General features: G+C 47.6%; 1 protein-coding gene across 5 annotated transcripts in view; it reads left to right on the plus strand.

The window, feature by feature from the left end:
- The window catches only part of STK31 (serine/threonine kinase 31), a 369,252-nt gene that overhangs the window by 150,183 nt on the left and 191,997 nt on the right, over positions 1-27,072 (plus strand). For all 5 annotated transcript variants that reach the window (XM_040352870.1, XM_040352874.1, XM_040352872.1 and 2 more), the window contains 2 exons: positions 10,168-10,517; positions 10,601-10,763. In XM_040352870.1, the coding sequence (XP_040208804.1) occupies positions 10,168-10,517; positions 10,601-10,763 (513 nt within the window). The remainder of the gene's footprint in view (positions 1-10,167; positions 10,518-10,600; positions 10,764-27,072) is intronic.

A 27,072-nucleotide genomic window follows, 5' to 3' on the forward strand; every position in this document is an offset into this window, starting at 1 on the left:
TCAACTGCCGACTGGGTGACAGGCTGGATCTTGATCCTTGTAGTCCCCCCATATTCGGCCATCGAGCGTGTGCCGGCCTTTAGCTAGGCCGTCCACGACATGCTCCAGGGGCGGCCGGTGAGGAATATGCTACAGGGCACACATATGACTGGTCTCTATGGCTGTGTCAGTGTGCCGGGCCGAACAGCCATGCCGTATCTACCTGCGGACGTTGGGTCTGTCTGGAATGCCTCCAGCCGGTGGTCGCAGGATGGGTAAGTAGTATCCCCATGCCTCGGCAGGGTGTTTTCGGTGCATTCCTGGAAAGGTCGACTGAGGGTCCGCCCTGCTTTCCTCTCTCCCTTCCTCTCCCTCCTTCTCCGTTCCGAGTGGTGGCTGTGAGGTGGGGGGTCCACCTGAGGGGCGGCTCTGCTACTGCCGGGGGGCTGTGCTGCTGTGGGGTGCTGTTGTTTTTTATTGTGCTGTGTATGCTGGACAGTGTCTGCTGTGTGTTTACTGAGTGTTTTTAAACACGTGTACGGCCGCCATTTTACCGGTGACGCGGTTCTTTGTCGGCGGCCATTTTCCTGTAGCTCGCATGCTGTTTTTTCTGCATGTCGGTGGCCATCTTGGAAAAGTTTTGGCCTCTAGTGTCTGGAATAACGGCGCCAAGCCGCCGCATTCTTCCTGAGGGACGGCACAGCACGGACATCGTGCTCAGCTCTGCACAGTGGCATTTGTTGCCAGGATTGAAGTGGCCAGAAGGGGGGTAAAAAGTGCCCCCTCCCTGCGCCTGCTTCGGGGGTGTCTCTGATGCGGTATCAGGCCCTGCTACTGCATCTGGCCCTGGTTCTGTCATGTCAGATTATGCAGACTTAGCCCACACGGACAGTGAGGATGACTCTGCTTCAGGGTCAAAGCATGATAAGGAATTTGTTGGAGCTCTTGTCACTGCGTTGCGGCACACTCAAAAACTTGAGGATTTGGCGGAGGCATTAGACATGCCGGTTCCTTTTGGGTTCCGCAAGCCACCCCGCACCGCAAAAGTGTTTCCTTGTGTTCCATATCTGTACAAACTGTTAAACAAGGAATGGAAACGGCCGCAGAAAGTTTTTGCAGTGCCAAAATACTTTGCGGTCCGTTACCCACTTTTTTAGGAAATCCTCCTCAAAAGGGTATCTCCTCTCCTCCTGTGTCCAGGCTGAACAAGGCCGCCACGTTTCCTGTGGAAGGGGCTCCCGCATTTAAGGACCCCGCAGATAGGAGAGCTGAGGCTGTGGCCCACTCCAAATTCACAGTGGTGGGGTCGGCGGTGAGACCGGTTTTGGCCGGGGCTCTGGTGTCGCAGACACTCACCGAACGGGCTAAGTCCCTGGTGCAGGATCTGGAGGCGCAGAATGCTTCTGAGCTCTCTGTGGACCTGGCCGACCAGTTGGTACAAGGCCTGAAAATTGTCCGTGAGACGGCCCTGGTGGTACTACGCCGCCTTGTGTGGCTAAAGTGTTGGTCTGCGGACCAGTCCTCTAAGAAGGCCCTGGTGGACTTGCCCTTTAAGGGTGAACGGCTTTTTGGGGCGTCCCTGGATAACATCATAAAAGATGCCACAGGCGGTAAGAGCACTCTGCTCCCGCAATCTGGGAAGGGTAAGGAACCTCGCCGTAAGCAAGGACCCTCATTTACTACCCCCAAGCGTTTTTTTCCGCCTGCCAAGTGCGGCAGGAAAACGTTTCCAGGGTGCTAAGGCGTCCACTGAAGGGCAAAAGCGCACCTGGTTCCGCAAGCCCGACAAGCCTGCCTCCGCATGACGGTCTGCCCCGCCCACATCTCGGGGGAGGGGCCGGCTTCGCGGCTCAGTGGAGGTCTCTTTCCGACCGTTGGGTTTGCGAAGTAGTTTCCTCGGGGTACAAGATAGAATTTCTCTCTTGTCCACCAAACAGATTTTTTCCCTCCCGGCTTCCTCCGGATCGCCTGAAGGATCTGTCAGGGGCTGTCCAGGATCTGCTGGTCACGGGGGTGGTTGTACCGGTTCCCTCAACGGAACGGTTTCAGGGGTTTTACTCCAATCTGTTTGTAGTCCCCAAGAAAGATGGGGTCCGTTCAATCCTGGCCCCCAAGTACTCAATTGCTTTGTCAAAGTGCAAAAATTCAGGATGGAGTCGTTTCGCTCAGTAATAGCAGCGCTCCATCAGGGGGATTTCCTAGCATCCTTGGATATTAAGGACCCGTACCTGCATATCCCAATATGCGCAAAACACCAGAGATTTCTGCGCTTTGCGGTCGGAGAGGACCACTTTTATTTGTGGCCCTCCCGTCCGGCCTGGCCTCAGCACCACGGGTTTTCACCAAGGTGCTCGCTCCGATTTTGGCCCTGCTACGGCAGCGCGGGAAACGGTAGTTGTAACTGACGGACATCGCGTCAATAGTCTGTTACAGTGGAGCAAGGCCAAAGCACTTTGACCGCTTTTGCGGGAATACCGCTTCTTCAGGAATACCGCTTCTTCAGGAGGAGTATCTATAAAAAATACAATAGACAAAAAACTAGCCAAGAGGAATAATCAATTACAAAAGAAAATACAATGGTTAAACATATTGCATGCAATCAATGTCAACAAAGGTATGTTGAGATTGCTCACCAACAGACTGAGCCTCAGTCTTGGCCATGGACCTATTTTGGTGCGCAATCTCTACATACCTTTGACATTTATTGCATACATTGGGCCAGATTCAATATTTGAAAATAGGTCGGCGTATCAGTAGATACGCCGGCCTATTTTCAAATTTGCCGCGTCGTATCTTGATTTGGAATCCTCAAACCAAGATACGACGGCTTTTGGCATAGATCCGACAGGCGTATGGCTTTGTACGCCTTCGAATCGTAGGTGTAATGCTCCGGCGGCCGCTGGGTGGAGTTCGTGCCGTTTTCCAGCGTTGGGTATGCAAATGAGCTGTTTACAGCGATCCACGAAGGTACCCGCGTTCGTCGCATTCTCTTACGTCGTCGCTAGTCGGTTTTTCGCGTCGCAATCTTAAGCCTGCTGTTTCATTGCTTAGATTTAGACCAGCCATGTTAAAGTCGTTCCCGCGTCGAATTTCAATTTTTTTTTGCGCAAGACGTCCGGGAATACGAAAGTACGTTACGCACGTCGCCGTTCAAAAAACACGTCGGGGCGCCATAATTTTGCGCAAAGCACGGCGGGAAATTTCCAAACGGAGCATGCGCAGAACGTTCGGCGCGGGAATGCGCCTAATTTAAATGGTACACGCCCCATTTGAATTAGGCGGGCTTGCGCCGGACGGCTTCACGCTACGCCGCCGCAAGTTTACAGGCAAGTGCTTTGTGAATCAAGCACTTATGCCGAAAACTTGCGGCGGCGTAACGTAAAGGGGATACTTTACGCCGCCGTAATTATTCGTGAATCTGGCCCAATATGTTTAACCATTGTATTTTCTTTTGTAATTGATTATGCTAGTTTTTTGTCTATTGTATTTTTTATAGATACTCCTCCTGAAGAAGCGGTATTCCCGCGAAACCGGTCAAGGTCCTTTGGCCTTCCTCCACTGTAACAGACTATTGACGTGATGTCCGTCAGTTACAACTACTGTTTATATTGTGGGGCCTGGCTCAAGTGTTCTTTTTAGCATTTGTATAGTTTTATGTATAATATATTTTTTTACTTTGTTTATTTTGCTACGGAGTTTTTGTCATCAGTACCGTGAAAGTCCAATCATTTTTCTAGGCAACCATTAATGGGTATAGGCAGCACTAGCAGCCGACCCCCCTTGCTTTTCTAGGCCATTTCTATAGAACATACCATGCTTGGTATTCAACTTTTTATGGATATCCTTACATTGAATAACTGATGACTTTGCATGTGCATATCATTACAATCCATCATACAAAGTGTCTTGCTGTGCAGTGTTGTTTTTATTGCCTTTACAGCAATAAAAATGATTGAACTGGAGAACTGCTATGAACTGATCAGAAGTTTCTGTATTTAGTTGTATATGAAAACTTTTTTAACCATTTCAAATTGTCCTTTCAAGCTTAGTCATTCTTGATTTTATTCAGTTTTGCACTGTTACCATTTTTTTGCAGCTATAAAGTCACATGAACCACTTAAGGCCCTCCCCCGCGACTATATACGTCCTGTTTTTAACCACTTGACAACTGGGCACTTAAACACCCTTAATAACCAGACCAATTTTCAGCTTTCGGTGCTCACGTTTTGAATGACAATAACTCAGTCATACAACACTGTAACCGAATGAAATTTTTGTCCTTTTTTCCCCACAAATAGAGCTTTCTTTTGGTGGTATTTGATCACCTCTGCGTTTTTTTTTTTCCCCCGCTATTAATGAAAAAAGAACGAAAATTTTGTAAAAAAATGAATTTTTCTTCATTTCCATCATATCATTTTTGTAAAAAAGTAATTTTTCCTCATACATTTGGCATAAAATGCATACTGCTACATATTTTTGGTAAAAAAAAATAAAAAAAATTTGGATATTATTTAGTCTGGGTGAAAGTTATAGGGTCTACAAGCTATGGTACCAATTTCTGAAAATTTAACAATTTGATCACACCTGAAGTACTGACAGCTTCTCTCATTTCTTGAGACCCTAACAAGCCAATAAAGTACAAATACCCCCCAAATGACCCCTTTTTGGAAAGTAGACATTCCAAGGTAGTTAGTAAGAGTCATAGTTAGTTTTTTGAAGTTGTCCTTTGTTCCCACAATTCTTTGCAAAATTAAGATTTTTTTTTTTTTTTTTCATACCAATATTGTCATAACAGGTTATTTCTCTCACATGGCATGTATATTCCACAAATGACACCCCAAAATATATTCTGCTGCTCCTCCTGAGTATGGCGATACCACGTGTGAGACTTTAACACAGCGTGGCCACATACAGAGGCCCAACACCGAAGTAGCAACTTCAAGCATTCTAGGAGCATAAATTACACATCTAATCTCTCAACCACCTATTACACTTTTGAAGGCCCTGGAGCACCAGGACAATGGAAACGCCCAAAAAGTGACCCCATTTTGGAAAGCTAACACCCCAACGTATAATCTATGAGGCATAATGAGTCTTTTGAACAGTTCATTTTTTTCCAGATGTTTTTTGAAAATGTGGAAAAAAATAAAAACGCATTTTTTTTTACAGAAAGTTGTCCATTTATAGGATATTTCCAACACATTGCATGTACATAGAAAAAATTACACCCCAAAATATATTCTGCTGCTCCTGAGTATGGCGATACCCCATGTGTGAGACTTTTACACAGCGTGGCCACATACAGAGGCCCAACATCCAAGAAGCACCATCAGGTGTTCTAGGGACATAAATTACACATCCAATTTCCTTACAATCTATCACATTTTTGAAGGGCCTTCATATTTCTAACACAGCATGTACATACCAAGAATTACACCCTAAAATACATTCTGCTGAGTAATGGGTAAAAAAAAAAAGATTACCTGTGGTTTTAGTAGTGCAATTGTCCACAGAAGGAGAGCCCCGATCCAGGCAGCAGGCAGGGACGTGGTCACTGGTCAGCGACAGTGAATGGAATTGTCCAGGCAGCAGGCAGGAATATTGTCCATAGTCAGTACAGTGCCAGCAGTGGCAAAATATTCGTCCTGGTAGGAACATGGTCCAAGTAGCGGGCCAGGAAAGAATGGGGACAGGGGTAGAGGCTTCTCCCACCCAAATCTCTTTGAAGCCTCCGGGCAACCAGACCCTAATCCGGGAATGAGAAAACTAAAAAATTTTGTTTTTTCATCCAGAAAAACAATTCTGGAGCCCCTCACATATGTGAGACCCCTGTGTTCCCACTAGTATAGCAGGGTAAAAGATCAATCCAAGGGGCAGGCAAAAAACGTGGTCAAACAGTCCAGGGTCAGTTCCAGAGCAGGCAGAGGTAGGTACAGTTTAGGGTTAGGCAAAAGAGTGGTCGTATAACAAGCCAGGGTCAGTTCCAGAGAAGGCAGAGGTATGTTTAGGGTTAGGCAAAAGAGTGGTCGTATAACAGGCCATGGTCGGTTCCGGAGAAGGCAGAAGTATGTTTAGGGTTGGGCAAAAGAGTGGTCGTATAACAGGCCATGGTCGGTTCCGGAGAAGGCAGAGGTATGTACAGTTCAGTGGCATAAGGGGTGTGGGGGGAAATTACCGGAAATGAGAATTGCGTTTACCATACGTCCCTAATAATGTAGAAACGTATGGTAACGGCGGAAACATGTTCCAATACAGAGGCCTGGTTGGGAAGGACAATCGGGACAGTAATACGTGGTGTCTTTTCGAATTCCTCTTCTGGAGCACACCCGGCACCTCTTCTGATTTCTGTTGCCTGTTTCACGGGAGGGGGTTTGCTCAGGAAAGTGACGCTCGTGCAGTCTGCTCACAGAATTAGAGCGAATATTTTCCGGTGGGTTTTCAGGGTACAAAAGGGCGGTGATGACTTCTTCTTGATAGTCCAGATATGATACGGGGTTCTCTGATGATTTTTTGTAAATTACATAGGAATTATAGAAGGCCAAACTAAAAAAATAAATGGACACTTTCTTGTACCAGTGGCGGGATTTTCTTGTGGGCAGGTAGGGTTCTATCATCTGGTCATTGAAGTCCACTCCCCCCATGAACAAATTATAGTCATAGATGCATTTTGGTTTTTGGATTGGGCCGGTTCTTTTGGGGACTTCCACGCAGGTGTCGTCGTGGATTGATGTAAGCATGTGGACGTTCCGTTTGTCCCTCCACCTGACAGCCAATATCTCCTGGTTCCTCAATGCTGCAGACTCCCCTCGTCTGAGCTTTTGATCCACCAGTTTTTGCGGGAAGCCTTTTCTATTGGGTCTTATTGTGCCACATGCTGGGGTATTCCGAAGGTAAAGACAGCGAAACAGGGGCAAGCTGGTGTAGAAATTATCCACATAAAGGTGGTATCCCTTTCCAAAGAGTGGATAGATCAGATCCCAGACCACTTTTCCGCTGACTCCCATATACTCTGGGCATTCAGGGGGATGCAGTTGGGAGTCCTTCCCTTCATACACCATGAATGAGTAGAGGTACCCTGTGGCTCTGTCGCAAAGGTTGTACATTTTGACCCCATATCGGGCCCTTTTGCTGGGGATGAACTGCTTGATGCCCAGCCTGCCTGAGAATTTGACAAGGGACTCGTCCACGGATATGTTTTGTTCAGGGGTATATAATTGGGGAAATTGTGGAGCAGCTTGGGGTGGACGGCACAGCGCTTGGGGTGGACGGCACAGCGCTTGGGGTGGACGGCCCTGCGCGTCTGGGAGTAGACCGCTTCTCCACGCCAGCACCCCTTCTTTTCCTGGGCACACGTTCCTCTTCAGATTCTGAATCAGACCCACTGTCTATAACGGGTTCATAGGCCGAATCAGAATCGGACAGAGACTCCTCGCTGCTCTCATCGCTCATGGCTAGTAGACGCTGTAAGGCCTGCTCACCGGTAAATAATTGTTTTGCCATACTGGTGGCTGGTGAGGCTGTACTGCAGAGCACTGTGGTGGCACTGGTGGACACAGGTGGGCACAGGCGGCACTTATGTGCACTGTAGTGGCACGGGTGTGGCTCTGGTGGGCACAGGCGGCACTGGTGGGCACAGGTGGCTCTGGTGGGCACAGGGGGCTCTGGTGTGCACCGATTAGCAAAACAGGCAGCACTGGTGGGCGCAGGCGGCACTGTAGGGCGCAGGCGGCACTGGTACGGCACTGTTGTGGCACTGGTACGGCACTGTTGTGGCACTAGTATAGGACTGTTGTGGCACTGGTGCGGCTCTGGTGACACTGGTGTGGCACAGGTGGCACAGATGTGGCACTACTGGGCACTGTTGGGCACAGATGTGGCACTGTTGGGCACAGATGTGGCTCTATTAGGCACAGATGTGGCACTATTGGGCACAGATGTGGCACTGATGTGGCACTATGGGCACAGATGTGGCACTATGGGGAACTTTTTGGTAATGGTAAGGTCAGCAACACTCAGTTTATCTCCTCTTCTCTCCCGCTGATACTGTGTGAGGAGAGGAGGTAAACTTTCCCTGACCTCCTTTGTTTACATTGTGATCGCGCCGTCATTGGTAAAAGACCGATGTTACTGGTCAATTACCTGGATCTGTGTAGCGCCGGGTCTCATAGACCCGGCGCGCACAGAATTTTCTATGTGCGCGCCCGTGGCGGCGCGCATTACTGCTTCTGCTGGGCGCCGTTTCAGAACGGCGACCCCCAGTTAAGCAACCACCTTGACGCCGTTTTTGGACGGCGGCTGGTGGTTAACTGGTTAAAGATGGATATTTTGGTAACGGCAGCAGCTGCTGCCACAACCGAGATATCCATCTTTACTGTGAGCGGTCCTGTAAACGATAACGGTGGTTTCCGTGGCGGATTCGCCGTGAGATCACCTTTATCGGCGGCAGGAGAGGGGCCCCCCGCTCTCCCACGCCCTCTGCCGCTTACCGGAGTCGTCGGTAGCGGCAGAGGCGATCGGGTCCTGCTCGGCTGGGATACGATTGAGGGCAAAATGGCCCCCACTTGTCCCCATAGCATAGCAGGGCGGAAGTGACGTTTTTTTGCATTTAAAGGGGTTGTAAAGGTTTGTTTTTTAAATAGGTTCCTTGGTTCACTTGCCCTTTTCCTTCCATTTCCCTTCTAAATGTTTGTTTTTCTTTGTTTTCTTTGTCTGAATTTCTCACTTCCTGTTCCTCCTCAGTAAGGTGTTCAGTAAGCTGTTCTAAATGACTTTCCACCACTCATCATGGGTCCTCAAACTATGGCCCTCCAGCTGTTCAGGAACTACAATTTCCATCATGCCTAGTCATGTCTGTGAATGTCAGAGTTTTACAATGCCTCATGGGATATGTAGTTCCGGAACAGCTGGAGGGCCGTAGTTTGAGGATCCCTGACTCAGATGATGGTGGAAAGCTTACTGAGGAGAAACAAAAAGTGAGAAATTCAAACAAAGAAAAAAAACATTTAGAAGGGAAATCGAAGGAAAAGGTTAGTGAACCTACAATGCACTAGCTCAGTGATAAGCAATTAGCGGACCTCCAGCTGTTGCCAAACTACAAGTCCCATCATGCCTCTGCCTCTGGGTGTCATGCTTGATGCTGTCAGAGTCTCGCTATGCCTCATGGGACTTGTAGTTTGGCAACATCTGGAGGTCCGCTAATTGCTTATCCCTGCACTAGCTTAAAGAACCAATCTAGAAAATAAGACGAACCTTTAGAACCCCTTTAAGTCTAAATATGAGATCTGAGGTCTTTTTGACCCCAGATCTCATATTTAAGAGGACCTGTCATGCTTTTTTCTATTACAAGAGATGTTTACATCCCTTGTAATAAAAATAAAAGTGATCCATTTTTTTTTCCAGTGTAAAAATTAATAAAATACAAATAAATAAGAAAAAAAAATATTTTTTAAAGCGCCCCGTCTCGACGAGGTCACGCGCAGAAGCAAACGCATACGTGAGTAGCGCCCGCATATGAAAACTGTGTTCAAACCCCACAAGTGAGGTATCTCCACGATCGTTAGAGCGAGAGCAATAATTCTAGCCCTAGACCTTCTCTGTAGCACAAAAGATGCAACCTATAGAATTTTTTAAACGTCGCCTATGGAGATTTTTAAGGGTAAAAGTTTGACGCCATTCCACGAGCGGGTGCAATTTTGAAGGGTGACATGTTGGGTATCATTTTACTCGGCGTAACATTATCTTTCACAATATATAAAAAAATTGGGCTACCTTTACTGTTGTCTTATTTTTTAATTAAAAAAAGTGATTTTTTTCCAAAAAACTTTGCGCTTGTAAGACTGGTGCGCAAATACGGTGTGACAAAAAGTATTGCAATGACTGCCATTTTATTCTCTACGGTGCTAGAAAAAAATATATATATAATGTTTGGGGGTTTTAAGTAATTTTCTAGCAAAAAAAAACTGTTTTAGTCTTGTAAACGCCAAATCTGATAAACAGCCAAGGTCCTTAAGTGGTTAACAAGTATTATTTTTTCCCCAGTTTGTACAGTCCTTGCTTGGTGTTTGGAACATTGCAGCAAGATGATTGACTATATTGAGAAGAAAATGTAAATGTCATGTAGGGTTTTTTGTGGCAATTGTTTTAAGCTGACTAGAAAGTGTTACATTTATTTTTATATCCTCCCCTTAGGGCTTGCAATTTCTATCAAAATTGATAGCTGACCAAGAAATCTCTGTTCTGAAAAAAACAGTCTACAAAGATGGAACTATCGTTGTCCAAGTTTTGCATGATGACCTTGATATTGGAGAGGAGGTGGTAAGAAAAGGTTTTGCTGAGAAATGCAAGCTACTTAGCCCTCAACTTAACTCCCAGGAAACACGTGAGGTTGTTGCAAACCATGAAAAAAGCCGCTTTTTATGGCCTGTTAAAATTGCAGAAAGACTTCCTATGCGTGAACCAAAGACTTTACCTCTCCTTAACCGAGCTTTCTCTGAACAGAAAGCGTCCGATCAGCAGGGGAACAATTTTCAAGCAGCAAGGTAATCCAAAATGTTCTTCTGTTAACATCGCCAGCAGTTAGTATTATATACATTTTTTTATTATTGCTATTTTTTTGTTCCAGAATTTCTCCTGAAATAAATGGCTTGAAAATTGATCAGAGGTGCTTGGATGAAAATAAGCTGCTGAAGGATGAAAATAAGCAACTGAGGGATGAAAAAGAGAGCTTGATGCAGAAGCTAAGAAAGCTAGAAATGCATTTGCAGAAGATGCATCTTGATATGAAGGTACGGTGTACATGGCACACTAATATATTAATATTTTGCAGGCTTATTGTATTTGGTGACTACTACTTCTTGACTTTATGTATCAGTGATTCCTACATATTTGATAATAAAACATGACCACACAGATTCATGTTTTTCGGTTGGACATTTTAGGTGTCAAAGGCCATAGTCATGCTTGGGCATTTAAGGTTGAAAAGTTATGGTAGGTGGTTTGTGTTTAATATTAGAATAAGGTTAAAGGAAAGCTAATTGTTTTGTCATTTTTTTATTTTGTTTTCTTTTAACATTTATAAACCGTTTTATGTTTAACCACTTCCTGCTCGGCCAATAGCAGAATGACGGTCGGGCGGTGGTTCAGTTATCTTGATTGAGCGTCATGACGTCCAGTAGGATAACATACGGGGGCTTGCAGTGTGGCGATCAGTGGTGCTGTGTGTCACTCTGAGACACATCTACAATTGTAGTAAAGAGCCTCTGATGGAGGTTCCTTACCACGTCATCAGCTGTGACCAATCACAGCGTGAACCAGGAAGTGTTGGTAAACTAATTTCCTCGTTCGTGATGACGGGGAGAGCCAATCAGCGGCTCTCCCTGTCAGAGGGGGGTCTGTGCTGATAATCAATGTTGATTATCAGCACAGCCCCATCAGATGTGCCTCAACAATGCCAATCACTGCCTATCAGTAAAACCTGTCAGTACCTCATCAGTGCTGCCCAAAAGTGCCATCTATTTGTGTCCATGAGTGCCCATAAATTCTACATATCAGTGAAGGAGAAATATTTTATTTATAACAGAAACTTTTTTTATGTATAGCATAAAATAAAAACCCCAGTGGTGATCAAATACCACCAACAGAAACTCTATTTGTGGGAAGAACATGATAAAAAATTTGTTTGGGTACAGGGGTACATGACCGCGAAACTGTCATTCAAAGTGCGATGGTCGCTGAAAGCTGTCCTGGGCAGGAAGGTAGGAACGTGCCTGGTATTGAAGGGGTTAATCTACATACAGTATCTCAAAGTGAGTACACCCCTCACATTTTTGTTAATATTTTATTATATCTTCATGTTCCAGGCTCGGGTTGGACAATTTTTACCACAATGGCCATAGGCCTGGTAAAGGGCATCCTTTTTCCAGTGCACACTCCCAAGCCTATGCCCCCTTCCTACTCCTGAATCCACAACATCTCTAGACCAGTTTGCTGCTGTGCGCACCTATCATAGTTTTTTTTTTTTTTATCTGGTCCCATTAGGTGGTACACTTCCTGGTACTCCACTGTGAGGAATGGTTGCACTAATTCAGCTCACCTGTTTCTCGGTCACCTTTTAAACAATTCCATGTTTTCAAACTCAGCCAGGCGGGCCTCAATGTGGTCGTCCACTAGCATTAGCTGTAAGAAGTCCCTAGCACAGATTCTACCCTCATTACCACTGAGAACAGCGCCAACTTTTTCTACTATCACAAAGGGTTCCTGTCCCTCTTTGAGACACCTGCTCTCCACAGTAGGCCCAACCACCAGCACTTGATCCCCAGGTTTAGACTCTCTGACCCTGGCAAACCGGTTGGCAACCACCCTCTGAGTCCTCGCTAATGGTTTCTGCCCATGTTTAAAAACGTTGCGATTCTTGGCTACCCTGTAGCGTAGAGTATAACACACAGCAACTCAGGGAGAGTGCATGTCTTCCCCAGGATACTGTGGCTCACCACTCAATGGCGTGACCTGTTCTCTGGTGGGGATCAAAGTGGAGTCCTGACCTCTGGTAGGTTCACACATCTGAGACATTTCTTTACTGTTTACTGCCTGCAACACAGTATAATGCTTCACGTGGGGGTTTCTTTTTAGGGGAGCCCCTGAACCTTTGAATTTTTTTTCACACAAGTCCCAAACTAGGGGGCAGTCTTGCCAAATTGGCAATCATGATGTAACCCCGGGATCACCCCAACTCTGTGTGGCAGTTCCTGTTGTAAACAGGGTTACGCGAGCCATTAGATAGTCCTTAACAACCCCATGTACAAAAACCACTCCAATCTTTTTCCTGGGTATCTGCTTTCTCTCGAAACATGTCCAATCTCAGCAGGGTAATCCCACTCCCCGCTTTCAGAAGTGCTAAAACCTCTTGTCCATTAACCCACACCACACTCTCAAACGGGCTTACATTTTTTTCATGGAACCAGCGGAAACGGCAAACATTGAGCTACGTCGAGCCATGTCACATTCCATTGGCTCATCCTGCCTTGAACACTGGGCCGCAATAGGATCCAGTTGGCAGGACCAACAGCAAACCTCAGGTAGTTCCCGTTCTCCCGGCCGACTCCAGAGAATTTTCGAAAAATTTGAATATCGTGCAAAAGTTCATTTATTTCACTAACGCAACATACAGTAGGTGCACGCGATATTGTGTCAATCTCGCTCCCTTTCTCGGCGAGATTGAGCACCTACGAGCCCCATCGCGGGAGCCAGCGCCGAGCTGGCTTGCCGCGATAGAGACAAAGCCGTCATAGAAGCGACGGGAGATCCGACTTGGATTCCCGCCAATTCTACACGTGTGCGGCATTTGTTATGAATCCTGAGGGGGAAGTCCCCGCCGGATTTTAAATAAAAATCCGGCATGGGTTCCCCCCTCAGGAGCATACCGGGCCCTTAGGTCTGTTATGGGTTGTAAGGAGAGCCCCCCCCTACGCCGAAAAAACGGCGTAGGGGGTCCCCCTACAATCCATACCAGACCCGTATCCAAAGCACGCTACCCGGCCGGCCAGGAAAGGAGTGGGGACGAGCGAGCGCCCCCCCCCCCCCCCCCTCCTGAGCCGTACCAGGCTGCATGCCCTCAACATGGGAGGGTTGGGTGCTCTGGGGCAGGGGGGCGCACTGCGGGGCCCCCCCACCCCAGAGCACCCTGTCCCCATGTTGATGAGGACAGGGCCCCTTCCCGACAACCCTGGTCGTTGGTTGTCGGGGTATGCGGGCGGGAGGCTTATCGGAATCTGGGAGCCCCCTTTAATAAGGGGGCCCCCAGATACCGCCCCCCCACCCTAAGTGAATGGATATGGGGTACATCGTACCCATTCACCTGGAGGAAAAATGTTAAAGTCAATAAACACAACACAAGAGTTTTTAAAATAATTTTAGTCTGCTCCGGAGGCCGCCCCCTGTCTTCTTTAGCTCTGTTTACCAGGGGGGGGCTTCTTCTTTGACGTCTTCGGGTGGGGGCCGCTCTTCGCCGCCGTCCGGTTCTCTTCCACCGCCGGGGGGGGGGTCGCTTTTATAAAAGCGCCCACTCCTCGGCGGGTTTCCTCCGACGTCTTCGGCGGGGGGTGGTGTGCTTCTTCTTCCGCTATCCGGGGGGGTCTTCGGCTATCCGGGGGGTCTTCTTCACTCTCCCGGGGTCTTCTGCTATGTTCGCCGCTCTCCGCTGTTGACTCGTGGGTAGGTATCACATGGGTAGGTACAGAGCATGATGGGACTGTGAGGCCTATATAGGTCCGATGCAAGCCGCGCATCCGTCATTTCAGCGAGAAGAGCCGGCGTGTCAACATCTGGAGAAGAGAAGAAGATGACGTCACAGCCCGGAAGAAGAAGAATACGTCACAGCACGGAAGAAGAAGAAGATAGACGTTCAGCGCTGAAGGAGAAGGCACCAGACAGCTGGAGGAAGAACCGGGGTGCGCCGAGTCAACAGCGGAGAGCGGCGAACATAGCAGAAGACCCCCGGAGAGTGAAGAAGACCCCCGGATAGCCGAAGAAGACCCCCCCGGATAGCGGAAGAAGCAGCACACCACCCCCCGCCGAAGACGTCGGAGGAAACCCGCCGAGGAGTGGGCGCTTTTATAAAAGCGACCCCCCCCCCCCGGCGGTGGAAGAGAACCGGACGGCGGCGAAGAGCGGCCCCCACCCGAAGACGTCAAAGAAGAAGCCCCCCCTGGTAAACAGAGCTAAAGAAGACAGGGGGCGGCCTCCGGAGCAGACTAATAAATTATTTTAACTCTTGTGTTGTGTTTATTGACTTTAACATTTTTCCTCCAGGTGAATGGGTAGGGGTACGATGTACCCCATATCCATTCACTTAGGGTGGGGGGGCGGTATCTGGGGGCCCCCTTATTAAAGGGGGCTCCCAGATTCCGATAAGCCTCCCGCCCGCATACCCCGACAACCAACGGCCAGGGTTGTCGGGAAGGGGCCCTGTCCTCATCAACAGGGGGACAGGGTGCTCTGGGGTGGGGGGGCCCTGCAGTGCGCCCCCCTGCCCCAGAGCACCCAACCCCCCATGTTGAGGGCATGCAGCCTGGTACGGCTCAGGAGGGGCGCTCGCTCGTCCCCACTCCTTTCCTGGCCGGCCGGGTAGCGTGCTTTGGATACGGGTCTGGTATGGATTGTAGGGGGACCCCCTACGCCGTTTTTTCGGCGTAGGGGGGGGCTCTCCTTACAACCCATAACAGACCTAATGACCCGGTATGCTCCTGAGGGGGGAACCCATGCCGGATTTTTATTTAAAATCCGGCGGGGACTTCCCCCTCAGGATTCATAACAAACGCCGCACACGTGTAGAATTGGCGGGAATCCAAGTCAGATCTCCCGTCGCTTCTATGACGCGCTTGCTGGAATGTGCTGTCACCATTCAAGCGAGTGCGAGATGTCGGCACCCTGTCGCCGAGAATCAGCGCGATGCTGTTGTGCTAAAAACACATTCTCGGCGGCAGGTACTGTAACAGGTGAAACTAATATGAGATAGACTCATTACATGCAAAACAAGATAGTTAAAGCTGTGATTTGTCATAATTGTGATGATTATGGCGTACAGCTCATGAAAACTCCAAATCTCCGAAAATTTTAATATTTTTTAAAAGGTGCAATATTCTAGGCTCAAGGTCTCCCACTCTAATCAGCTAATTAAACCATAATACCTACAAAAGTCTTTAAATGGACTCTGTCTGGTTCAGTAGGAATCACAATCATGGGAAAGACTGCTGACCTGACAGTTGTGCAGAAAACCATCATAGACACCCTCTATAAAGAGGGAACGCCTCAAAAGGTAATTACAAAAGAAGTTGGATGTTCCCAAAGTGCTGTATCAAAGCACATTAATAGAAAGTTATGTGGAAGTGAAAAGTGTGGAAGAAAAAGGTGCACAAGCAGCAAGGATAACCACAGCCTGGAGAGGTTTGTCAGGAAAAGGCCATTCAAAAGTGTTGGGGACTTTCACAAAGAGTGGACATGGGCTTCAAATGTCGTATTCTTCTTGTCAAGCCACTCCTGAACAACACAACAACGCATCTTACCTGGGCTAAACAAAAACAGACCTGGTCTGTTGCTCAGTGGTCCAAAGTCCTCCTTTCTGATGAGAGCAAAATTGCATCTCATTTGGAAACCAAGGACCCAGAGTGTGGCGGAAGAATGGAGAGGCAGACACTGCAAGATGCTTGAAGTCCAGTGTGAAGTTTCCAGTCTGTGTTGTTTTGGGGAGCCATGTCATCTGCTGGTGTTGGTCCACTGTGCTTCATTAACCTCCCTGTTGGTATGATTCTGTCTGGAATTACGTACCAAAAGCGGTACAATTATTTGCAAGGAAATTTAGCGTTTTATACTGTAGGCCTGCAATTCTTGGAAATAACTAATTTAAATCTGACCAAACAAGAGTCTAGTAGGCATCCCGGGTATGATTTTTTTTTTAAAAACAAAATTATAAATTATAATAAATAATTATAACAAATAATATAATTATAATAAAAATGATTCAATAATGTAGTCAACTCAAAATCGCTGAAATTTGCTCAGTTGCAGAATTGTCGCTGTCATTACTTTTATTTTTTTATGACGAATTTTCCCACAAATCGCTATCGCTCAATTCTGCAAGTGATTATAATTTATTATCGCTGTTTTCTAGCTGCTCTAAAACCATTTTTGACATAAAGGGACACTTTTGGTTGCTATGGACCATCTACAGTTTGCAGGGAGAAAGAACCGTTTTTATTATATAAAATGACATGTAGGACACTGGGCAGACCACTAGGGATAAGGGGTGTGTGTATTTTTTACATGCAGTACTGTAATCTATAAGATTACAGTATACTGTATGTAATGTGTTTGTTTACTTTTTTGAATTTGGCGCCGTTCTCCGCCCCTGTGCGTCGTAACGTCGCAGGGAACGGAGATCGGCGGCACACGGGGACACTGAATCGAGCAAGGACCCGCTCGCTCACACAGCGGGGATGCATCGCTGGATCCAGGGACAAGGTAAGTAAACCAAGCCTGTGGATTCAGCGAGAAGGTAAGCTGCGCCGCTGCACGCTCTGCACATCTACCCCGAGTGTGACTCGGGGATACCGATCCTAGCATGGAAAAACCACCCCGAGTCACGCTCGGGGATACCGCCAAGGAGGTTAAGTCCAGGGTCAACACAGGACTTAATGTCTACCAGGAGATTTTTGAGCACTTCATGCTTCCTTAGGGATGCAGACTTGTTTTTTTCAGCAGGACTTGGCACCTGCCCACACTACCAAAAGCACCAAAACCTGGTTCAATGACTGTGGGATTACTGTGCTTGATTGGCCAGCAAACTAGTCTGACCTGAACCCCATAGAGAATCTATAGGGCATTGCCAACCAAGAGAAAGATGAAATGAGACCGAACAATGCAGAAGAGCTAAAGGCCGCTATTGAAGCATCATGGTCTTCCATAACACCTCAGCAGTGCCACAAGCTGATGGCTTCCATGCCACGCTACATTGAGGCAGTAATTGCTGCAAAAGGGGCCCAAACCAAGTACTGAGTGCATATGCATGCTTATACTTTTCAGAGGTCCGATATTGCTCAATGTACAATCCTTGTTTTATTGATTGCATGTAATATTAACATTTTCAGAGATTGTGGACCTGGGGTTTTCATAAGCTGTAAGCCATAATCACAATTATGACAATTCACGGCTTGAACTATCTTTCTTTGCATGTAATGAGTCCATCTCGTATATTAGTTTCACCGTTTAAGTTGCATTAGTGAAATAAATGAACTTTTGTACGATATTCAAATTTTTCGAGTTTAATCTGTATTGTCAAATGACGGCTTGATGGGACTTTCGTCGTTCTGGGTGAATGTCTGTACTGCAGCACAAACTGTCACATGCTTTGGACACAGTTGCTTTAACAGTGTATCGGCCCGCTGCCAGTCCCTTTTGACCAATCGCAGCAGATCACATGACAATTGTAAACAACGGATGGCTTCCTTTCATGCTTTTCATTGTGTACAGTTGTGTTGCTAGCTGTATTTGGTTACAGTGATCACATAGTACAGACAGGGCAAATCGCAGCCCATCTGTACCATGTGATTTAGCGGTGTCCAATCACAGCTAATCGCTACAATGAATCGGTCTCATTCAGTAAAAATGGTTGCTTATACCAGTATAAAACACTGGTATAAGCAATTATTTATGTAAGAAGAAGAAAAAAAAAACAGTCCTGACCACCTCCCCAGAGTAGTACAGTGTCACTTTGGTCACAGTGTGTTAAAAAAAAAATACAATTTGGCACTGCGTCGCTTTAACTGACAATTGCACGGTCGTTCCAATGCTATACCCAAGCAAAATTTTCGGCATTTTCCCCCACAAATAGTGCTTTCTTTTGGTAGTGTTTGATCACCTCTGCGTTTTGTTCGCTATAAACATGTAAAAATGTGTACATTTTGAAAAAGTTTTACTTTTTTCCTATAATAATCTCCAAAAGTAAAAAAAAAATATGTATTCATCAGTTTAGGCCAATATATATTCTAATAAATATTTTTGGTAAAAAAAAAAAAATAAGCGTATATTGATTAGTTTGCTCAAAAGTTTTATAGCGTCTGCAAACTATGGGAAAGATTTATGGCATTTTTATTATTATTTTTTTTTTTTTTACTAGTAACTGCGGTGATCTGTGATTTTTAGTGGTACTGTGATGGATAGATCAAAGACTTAAGACACAATATGGCTCCTCTCCTCAGACAGCACAGGGATTTGTGTGTTTACACACACAAATCCCTGTGCTGGCGCTCGTGCACATGATCGCGCGTGGCTGGCGGCGATTGTTCTGGCCGGAAAATGCGCATCGTGTCCCCAGCTGTGCAGTGAGTATGCTCCCTCTGGTGGCCAAAAACGTGTAGGACGTACCCTATGGGATTTCACCCAGCCATTGTGCCGCAGTATATATGCGTAGTATACAGAAAAATACCACGCTGCCATATAGGTAAGCCGCTAACACTGCAAATAGACAAATGGCAACAAAGTGTAGCGCTAATTAAGTTAGGTTGGCATAAAACTTCAAATTACAAATATGACAATAAAAGTGAAGTGAAAATGTTCACATAGATACATAAATATACAAATAAATGTCCATATGTGAAAAACACGAATTGTGTAAAAATACAAATCTGACTATAGAATAGTCGTTAATTCCAAAGCCTGGTGATAACTTCAAAGAGGTGCTAGAGTTGTTGGTAGCCTCCTTTCGAGGCGGTACCGTATGCCCAGTTCTTCACTCTGTTTTCCAGTGGGAGTTACTGTCCAAGTGGTGCAAATCTCTTTGGTCTCTGGATCATCAGATCTGGTGAGCCACCTAGTCAGTCTCTCTGAATGGGTGGCTGAGATGGACTCTAGTGGACTCCTGTCCTACCGATCAATGTCCTAGTACTTTGGGCGATCAGGCTATCCTCGTGGTCGAGGAGGTTGAGGGTCGCCCAATCTGGATTCAGCCAGACAGCGCCACGGCTTCGGTCTACCATCAGGTATACTGGCAGGCGGACTACCGGAGTCGCCAGATGCTGGGCCAGGGCGACTGGTATCTGTACTTGGAGGTGTTTCAGCTCCCTTGCAGGAGGTGAGACTCCCAGGACATGGATCTCCTTACCATTCGTCTCGACCACAAGGTTTTGGAGTTCGTGGCCAGGTCTAGTGATCCCTGTACGGATGCGTTGGAAGCGGTGGTGGCCCTGTGGGGTCTATATCAGCTACTTTATGCCTTTCCTCTATTGTGGTTGCTTCCTCGGCTGCTCCACAGAGTGGAGGCTGAGGGGATCCCAATGATTCTAATCGCTCCAGATTGGCCTCGGCGTCCTTGGTACGCCGATCTTGGGCACCTGATGGCGGATGTACCCTGGCGGTTGCCAGGGCGGGAGGACCTTCTGTCTGAAGGTCCCATACTTCCTCCTGTGGTACAATTGCTGGCTTGCACGACATGGCTATTGGAAGCAAGGTTTGAAGAGACCGGGATCTGTCCGACTCGGTCATTTCACCCATGCTGAAAGCAAGGTAGTCTCCTTCCAGGAGGATTTACCATCGCACCTGGAAGGCCTACGTCTCTTTTGTGCGAAGAGATGGGGTGACACCCACGGATGTACTCGGTGTGCAGTTTTTACAGCTTGGAATGCATCTAAAAATTGCCTTCGCACAGTTTGGGGGCAGATTTCAGCATTGTTTTTTTTTTTCCGGTGGCCTTTTGCAGCCCATTCCCTGGTGGGTACCTTTTTTGTGCTGGGGGTTTGTCATATACTTCCCTGTCTTGGTTCACCTCTTCCCCCATGAGTTTGGACTCTTGGTTCTTCAGGAACCTTCCTTTTTTGGAAAGAGAGATTCTACTCTTTACACTATCTTGGAAGGTGGCATTTTTAGTGACCATTACTTCTGTCAGAAGGGTTTCTGAGTTGGCGGGCTTGCCTTGCAAGTTGCCATGCTTGATCCTCCATTAGGATTACGTGGTGGTGGGCCCGCGACCTTGCCTTCTTCCCATGGTGGTTTCGGCCTTTCGCCTGAATGAGGACTTTGTTCTTCCATCCTTTTGTCCTCGGCCGGCGCATTTTAAGGAGGTTGCGTTTCCTACTTTAGATGTGGTATGTGCTTTGCCGGTGTACCTGCCTACTACGGCTCCGTTTCGGAGAACTGACACTTTTTTGTTTCGGTGTCTGGTCCACAAAAGGGCCTGGCGGTCTCGTCGACCACCATTTCTCGGTGGATCCGGCAGACCGTCATACAGGCCTATGCTTTTAGGGGGCGGGGCACCCCCTTTCCGGTCACTGCACTTTCGACAAGGGAAATTGGTGCTTCCTGGGTTTTCCAACATCATGCGTCTGTCTCACAGGTGTGCGGGGCGGCAACTTGGTCGTCCGTTCACACTTTTTCCAGATTTTACATGGTTGCTGTGAATGCATCTTCTGATGCTTCTTTTGGCCGCTAGGTTTTGCAGGCGGCTGTTTAATGTTGCACCTCCTCGGTTGAGGAGCTCTGCTTGTTTTGGGGTGAAGTTGGTTTTCCTGCTACTGTTCCCACCCCTCGTTTTTGACACTGCTTGGGGACGTCCCACTTGTCAAGGTTTAAAGAACCGTGTTCGTGCATGGACGATAGGAGAAATTACGATTTTTTTTTTTGTACTCACCGTAAAATCCTTTTCTCTGACGTCCATGGACGGACACAGCACCCACCCCTCCTGTTTAGGTTTGTACTGCTTGTTACGAACTGAGGCTGCATACTGCAGGGAGAAGGTTTAAGTCTGGATGGTCCGCCCCCTGGCCGGGGCTGTTTAACTCTGTTAAAGTAAACATGTATTTAATTATCTAACATGTTTCTGCCTAGTCCTCTCCTGTGAACAGGAACATAACCCACTTGTCCAGATTAAAAAAAAAATATATATATATATATATTCTAGGGATGTGGGTGATTGCAAAAACTATACTGTTTTTGGTTGGCAAAAATTGGTTGTCCCCATTCCAACCACGTATATGGACTCCACACCCACCCCAGTAGTTACAACATCCATTGGCCCTCCAACCTTGGGGGGAGGTCAACCCTCCAACCAGACCTAGGTCTACCCCCCTAATGGATCCACATAGGGCTGACTCTTACCCACCACAAGTAAGAGTCCGACACTATAGTTATACTCCAAATAATCAACAACGGGGTAGAGGCAAATATAGAGGTAAACGAGGGGGAATGGGCCATTCAAGAGGCAACCCTCGCAATTCCAAAACTCATAATTATGACCAGAATGAGCATTTTTATGCTGCTTCTCCAGCATATTCTGGATCTTAATATAATTACTCTCCACATTATCCACCACCTGTTCCCACTCATAACAGGTTCTCTCTTCTTAGGTATTCACGTAATCAGGATAATCATATCCACACAACAGATACACAGGAGCAGTTAACATATGATTTTGAGCATTTTAATCCCAACTCCTATAGAGAACAGGTTTTTCACGCGGACCCCTTATCTCGAAAATGGGGTCCCGACCCAAGAGAGGGACAAGAGGTGGGAGGAGAATAGAGGAGGAAAAAACAGCGCACTTAGCAGGGCAGGGTGTATTTGATTTCAAGTGCCAAGACATTCACGCATGAAGAACAATCAGTCTTGGATAAGGGTCTCAAATATTCTCCACCTAAAAAACTGAACAAGTTTGGCACTTTTATTGATGTTCAAAAATACATTTGTAAACTCAATATACAACGGTACATGATTTCTAATCCTTATAGGAGTGGAGGTGCAGCGGCTACCTCTGGAACAGTTCATTCAGGGTTGTCCAATCCTTCTTTATTCAACCCACCTGTTCCAGCGGTCACTATCTACAGAGATCTGGTCTTGAAAGATCTAGCAGATATACTAGAGAGACGCACATGCCACCGGCTATTGTCCAATAAAGGCCTCAGGTCCCTGTGCGAACAGAAAGACCTGGTAATCGGACCTACGGACAATGGCGGTGGCATTGTGATTTTCTCGACAAAACGGGTTATGAGGTAGAAATGTACAGGATTCTCAATGAACCCAACACATAGAAAGAATTACCCAATAATCCCACTTCCATTTTTAAGAGAGCTGCAAAGTTTAATACAGAAGGGTTTTGATCTTAAAATTTTAAATAAAAAGAAGCATTTTTAATCCCTGTAGCACCAAGAACACCCACTATTATTTACCTAAGGTCCACAAGGACCCACTATACCCACCCACCCGGCCGGCCTATAGTGAGTGGGATAGATTCTATCACCTCACGTATAGGCCGGTACATAGACCACTTTTTACAGCCTCTGGTTAGACGGACACCTTTTTATCTTAAAGACACTGGCGCCACCATTGGGCTGCTTGAAAGTATTGACATACGGGGTGACTACATTTTAGTGACAGCGGATGTCGCCTCGTTGTACACATGCATACCGCATTAAAGAGGAATGGAAGCTGTCAAATTTTTCCTAGATAAAGAGCCTTCTTTAACTTGCTTTTCAATGTGAATTTATTGTGGAACTTCTGGAGTTCACGACCAAACATAACTATTTTTGGTTTAATAGTCGTTTCTGTCTTCAACTATGTGGTGTGGCTATGGGGGCCAACTCTTATTTTCCATTATTATTTTATCAGTGTTTTTAAACATTCACATTCGTGATGTTATAATTTAGTATCTTTAAATCGATATTTCTCAGACGTTTTCCAGGACGGCACTCAGAGATGACTGGTCCACCTGACAGGAAGCGCAATCAAAAAGAGGTTAAAAACCCCGCCCCTCCCCGTGCTCCTCAGTTCTTGATTGTGTTTCCCCACAGCGAAACAGTTTATTATTTTTCTTGGCCTGGGGCTGGTGGTTCCCCCCCCCCCCCCCCGGGGGGGCTGGATCGCAGGCACTGGGTAGCCTTTGGATCTAGGCGGATTGTTCCCTTCTTGCTCAGGGGGGCCTCACTAAGTGAGCGGAAGAACCCCCCAGAGTGCTGGAGTCTCCTTGGGATAAGTGGTTATCCTGGAGCTCCAGGGGGCTGAATTCCTCTCTCTCTCCCAGGTTTCCCCCCTACCTTGGAGGCCTGTGGGGCAGGCCCTCTCCGATGGTTTCTGGCGTCTGTGATGGTGAGGCAGAGCGAATCCCCGTTTGAATTTGGCGCCATTTTCGGCCTCCGGAGGAGTCGGCGCTTTCCGATGACGTCACGCGCGTGTCATTTCCGGATCCGGCAGGATGGCAGCCTTCGTCGCTTCAGCACGCCAGTCGAGCAATTACCGGAGACACAGGCACACGCGGCAGCAGAGAGAGAGAAGCGCTCCTAGCCTCCCTCGTCATGGAATGGGAGGACCGGCCATTAGGCCCAGCTGCGGAGGAAGCCACTGGGGGTGAGTCTTCCTTTCTTTGTGCAGGGTGTATGGCCTGGGAACCGGGTTTCTTTCCCCTGCGGTTTATGTGTGCATTACTCTGTGTTCCTTCTTTCCCAGGAGTTATTGCCCAGGGGGATGTTAGTCGTGCTTCTAAGAGTACTTCTAAAAGATGTGGCTATAGTAATGATAAGCTACCTCCAGAGCACTCTCTAAGCCTTTTTTTTACCTGAAGCTAACAGGGAAGGAGACCTCTCTGATCATGAAGGATTTTTTAGAGGTGCAAACACAGATGTTGTCCACCCTTATGGATTTTCAGTTATCTCTTGCTGGAACCCCCCACTGCAGGGCCCTCCTCTCAGGGTAGTTCCTCTTCTCGTTTTCTTAGGTTCCATCAAGAATCTCTAGGCTCCTTAGTCACAGAGGGCTCAGAGATTTCCCCCCAAGTAGAGGGGTTGGCAGATGGCCAGGCGGAGGAGGAAGAGGGGGATACTAGGACAGGCAGATGCATATTTTCTGCCGAGGATATGGAGAGTCTCCTTGAGGCAGTTTATACCTCTGAGGGGATTTCTCTACCGGCGGAACAGGTGTCCACTCAGGATAGGTTGTACCAGGGGTTAATTAAGTCTCAGTTTAAAACCATTCCGGTACATCAGTCCGTAAGGACATTATTCTTAGGGAGTGGGCCGATCCAGATAAAGGGCTGTTAAGGTATAAAACTTGGAAACGGCGTTTGTCCCTTTAAAGAGGAAGAGGAGTCTAAGTTCTTTAAGATGCCTAAATTAGACGCTCCCCTTGCACAGGTCTCCAAGCAGTCGGACCTCTCCCTTGAGGACGCTGGCAACTTGAAGGATCCTATGTATCGGCGGCTGAAACTTCCTTGCGTAAGGCCTGGAAGGGTAATGCGGCTGCCTGCATTTCAAGGAACGCAGATTCTTGGATCTCCAAGTTGATGGAACAGGTGTCCCAGGTTCCAGATTCCAAGGAATTATTGGAATCTCTTCAACTTGTAGATGGAGCACTAGCTTATTTAGCTGATGCAGTGATAGAGACGGTCCGTTCTACTGCAAAGACGGGAGCCCTGATCAATTCTGCTCGGAGAGCGGTATGGGTCAAGATGTGGAATGGGGATCTTGCGTCTAAGAACCGCCTGTGTAATCTTCCCTTTGAGGGTTCCCTTCTTTTTGGTACAGGCCTGGACCAAGCCTTGTCTAGGTCCTCTGATAAGGGAATACGGTTTGCTTCCAAGCCTAGACCGAGCAGGAAGAGACTTTTTCGTATCCCCCAGGGTGGATTCGGAGGTAGGAGCCGTCCTTCAGAGACGAGGCCCTCGAACACTAGACGTTGGGGTGTTGGGAAGGACAAGCAAAAAGGGGGTCTCCTTTTTTTCCAACACTAAGCCCAACGACAAGGAGTCCAAATGACGTGAAGGTAGGGGGAAGACTCTCCCAGTTCCTTCCCAGGTGGGAGAGTATTACACAGAGCCCCCATATTCTCCAGATTGTAAGGGAGGGTTACAAGCTAGAGTTCCATCAGCTTCCCCCTCCGAAGTTTATTCTAGCTCACTTACCCAAAGACCCCCTCAAATCAGCAGGCCTTCAGCGAAACGTCACAGAGCTTGCACAACAGGGGGTTATAGTTCCAGTCCCTGTGAACCAGAGAGGTTTGGGAGTCTACTCCCATATCTTTGTGGTCCCCAAGCCGTCAGGGAAATTTAGATTGATTATCAATCTGAAGCCCCTGAATACCTCTCTCGTCCGCAAGAGGTTTCGAATGGAGAGTATTTACAGCCTCAGGAGGCTCCTACTGAGGGAGGTATTCATGGTTACCATCGATTTAAGAGACTCGTATCTCCATGTCCCAATTTTTTTGGGTCATCAGAGGTTCCTCAGGTTTGCGATCGCCTCCGCCCAGGGAGTGCAGCATTGACAATTTGCTGCCCTTCCTTTCGGACTGGCCTCCAGTCCAAGGGTCTTTACCAAGGTCCTGGCGGAGGCGATCGCTTTCCTGCACTTGCCAGGGATAGTGATAGTCCCCTATCTCGACTTCCTGTTACTATACAATCAGAGTCGAGATCTCCTTCTTTCGGATCTGGTCACAGTCATGACTACCCTGGAGTCCTTGGGTTGGATTTCAACAAGGAAAAGTCCTCGCTCCTTCCGGAGCAGAGGAAGCTTTACCTAGGTTTTCTGAAAGACTCCCTGGAGAGGAAGCTCTTTTTGCCCGAAGACAGGATTCGGGGTCTCATGGCAGTGGTCAGGTCGACGATGGAGAAAGCCGAGTCCTCTTTCAGGGACGTCTTGAGGGTACTGGGTCTAATGACTTCTTGTATCCCGGCGGTCCCGTGGGCACAGCTCCACTCCAGACCCCTTCAATTCTTCCTTCTTTCCTCCTGGGACGGAAAAAGAGAATCCTTAGATGTCAGGATCAGCATTCCAGATCCAGTGAACCTCTCACTAGGCTGGTGGCTCCTCCCACAGAACCTACAGTTAGGTCTTTTTGGAGTCAGACCAACCCAGTCAGGATCACCACAGACGCCAGCGCCTGGGGGTGGGGAGCTCATTTGGACGAGCTCCGTGCCCAGGGTTCCTGGAGCCAGCAGCAGAAGGGGGCCTCTTCAAACTACTGCAAGCTGTTAGCAGTGGGAGAAGCTCTGAAGGCATTCGTGGGAAGAGTTCTGGGCCAGAAGGTCCAGATACTATCCGACAATGCGACCACGGTAGCCTTCCTCAATCATCAGGGAGGCACCAGGTCTCGCACCCTTCTGGAGTTGTCACTAGAGATCCTGGGCCGGGCAGAGCAGAGGATTCCCTCTCTTTTGGCAGTACACCTGAAAGGGACCCTCAATGTGGATGCAGACTATTTGAGTCGCCATCCCATTCTTCAGGGGGAATGGGAACTGAATGCAGAAGTTTTCAATCTGATCTGTCAACACTTTGACAGCCCAGAGGTGGATCACTTCGCCCGCAGGGCAAACAGGAAGGTGAAGAGGCTCTTCTCCCTTTTCCGGGAATACGGATCGGAGGTGGTAGACGCATTGGCCCAGGTATGGAGTTTTCATCTGGCCTATGCCCTCCCCCCTCTGACCCTAATTCCGACAGTCCTACAGAGGTTAGACCTAGCAGTAGGAAAGTTTATTCTGGTCGCACCCTGGTGGCCCAAGAGGACCTGGTTTTCCCCGCTCTAGAGCGCGGGTCAGTAGCTCCTCCCCTCCTTCTCCCTGTTCGGGTGGAT

This window comes from Rana temporaria, chromosome 5, assembly GCF_905171775.1.
Source record: "Rana temporaria chromosome 5, aRanTem1.1, whole genome shotgun sequence".
NCBI lineage: Eukaryota > Metazoa > Chordata > Amphibia > Anura > Ranidae > Rana > Rana temporaria.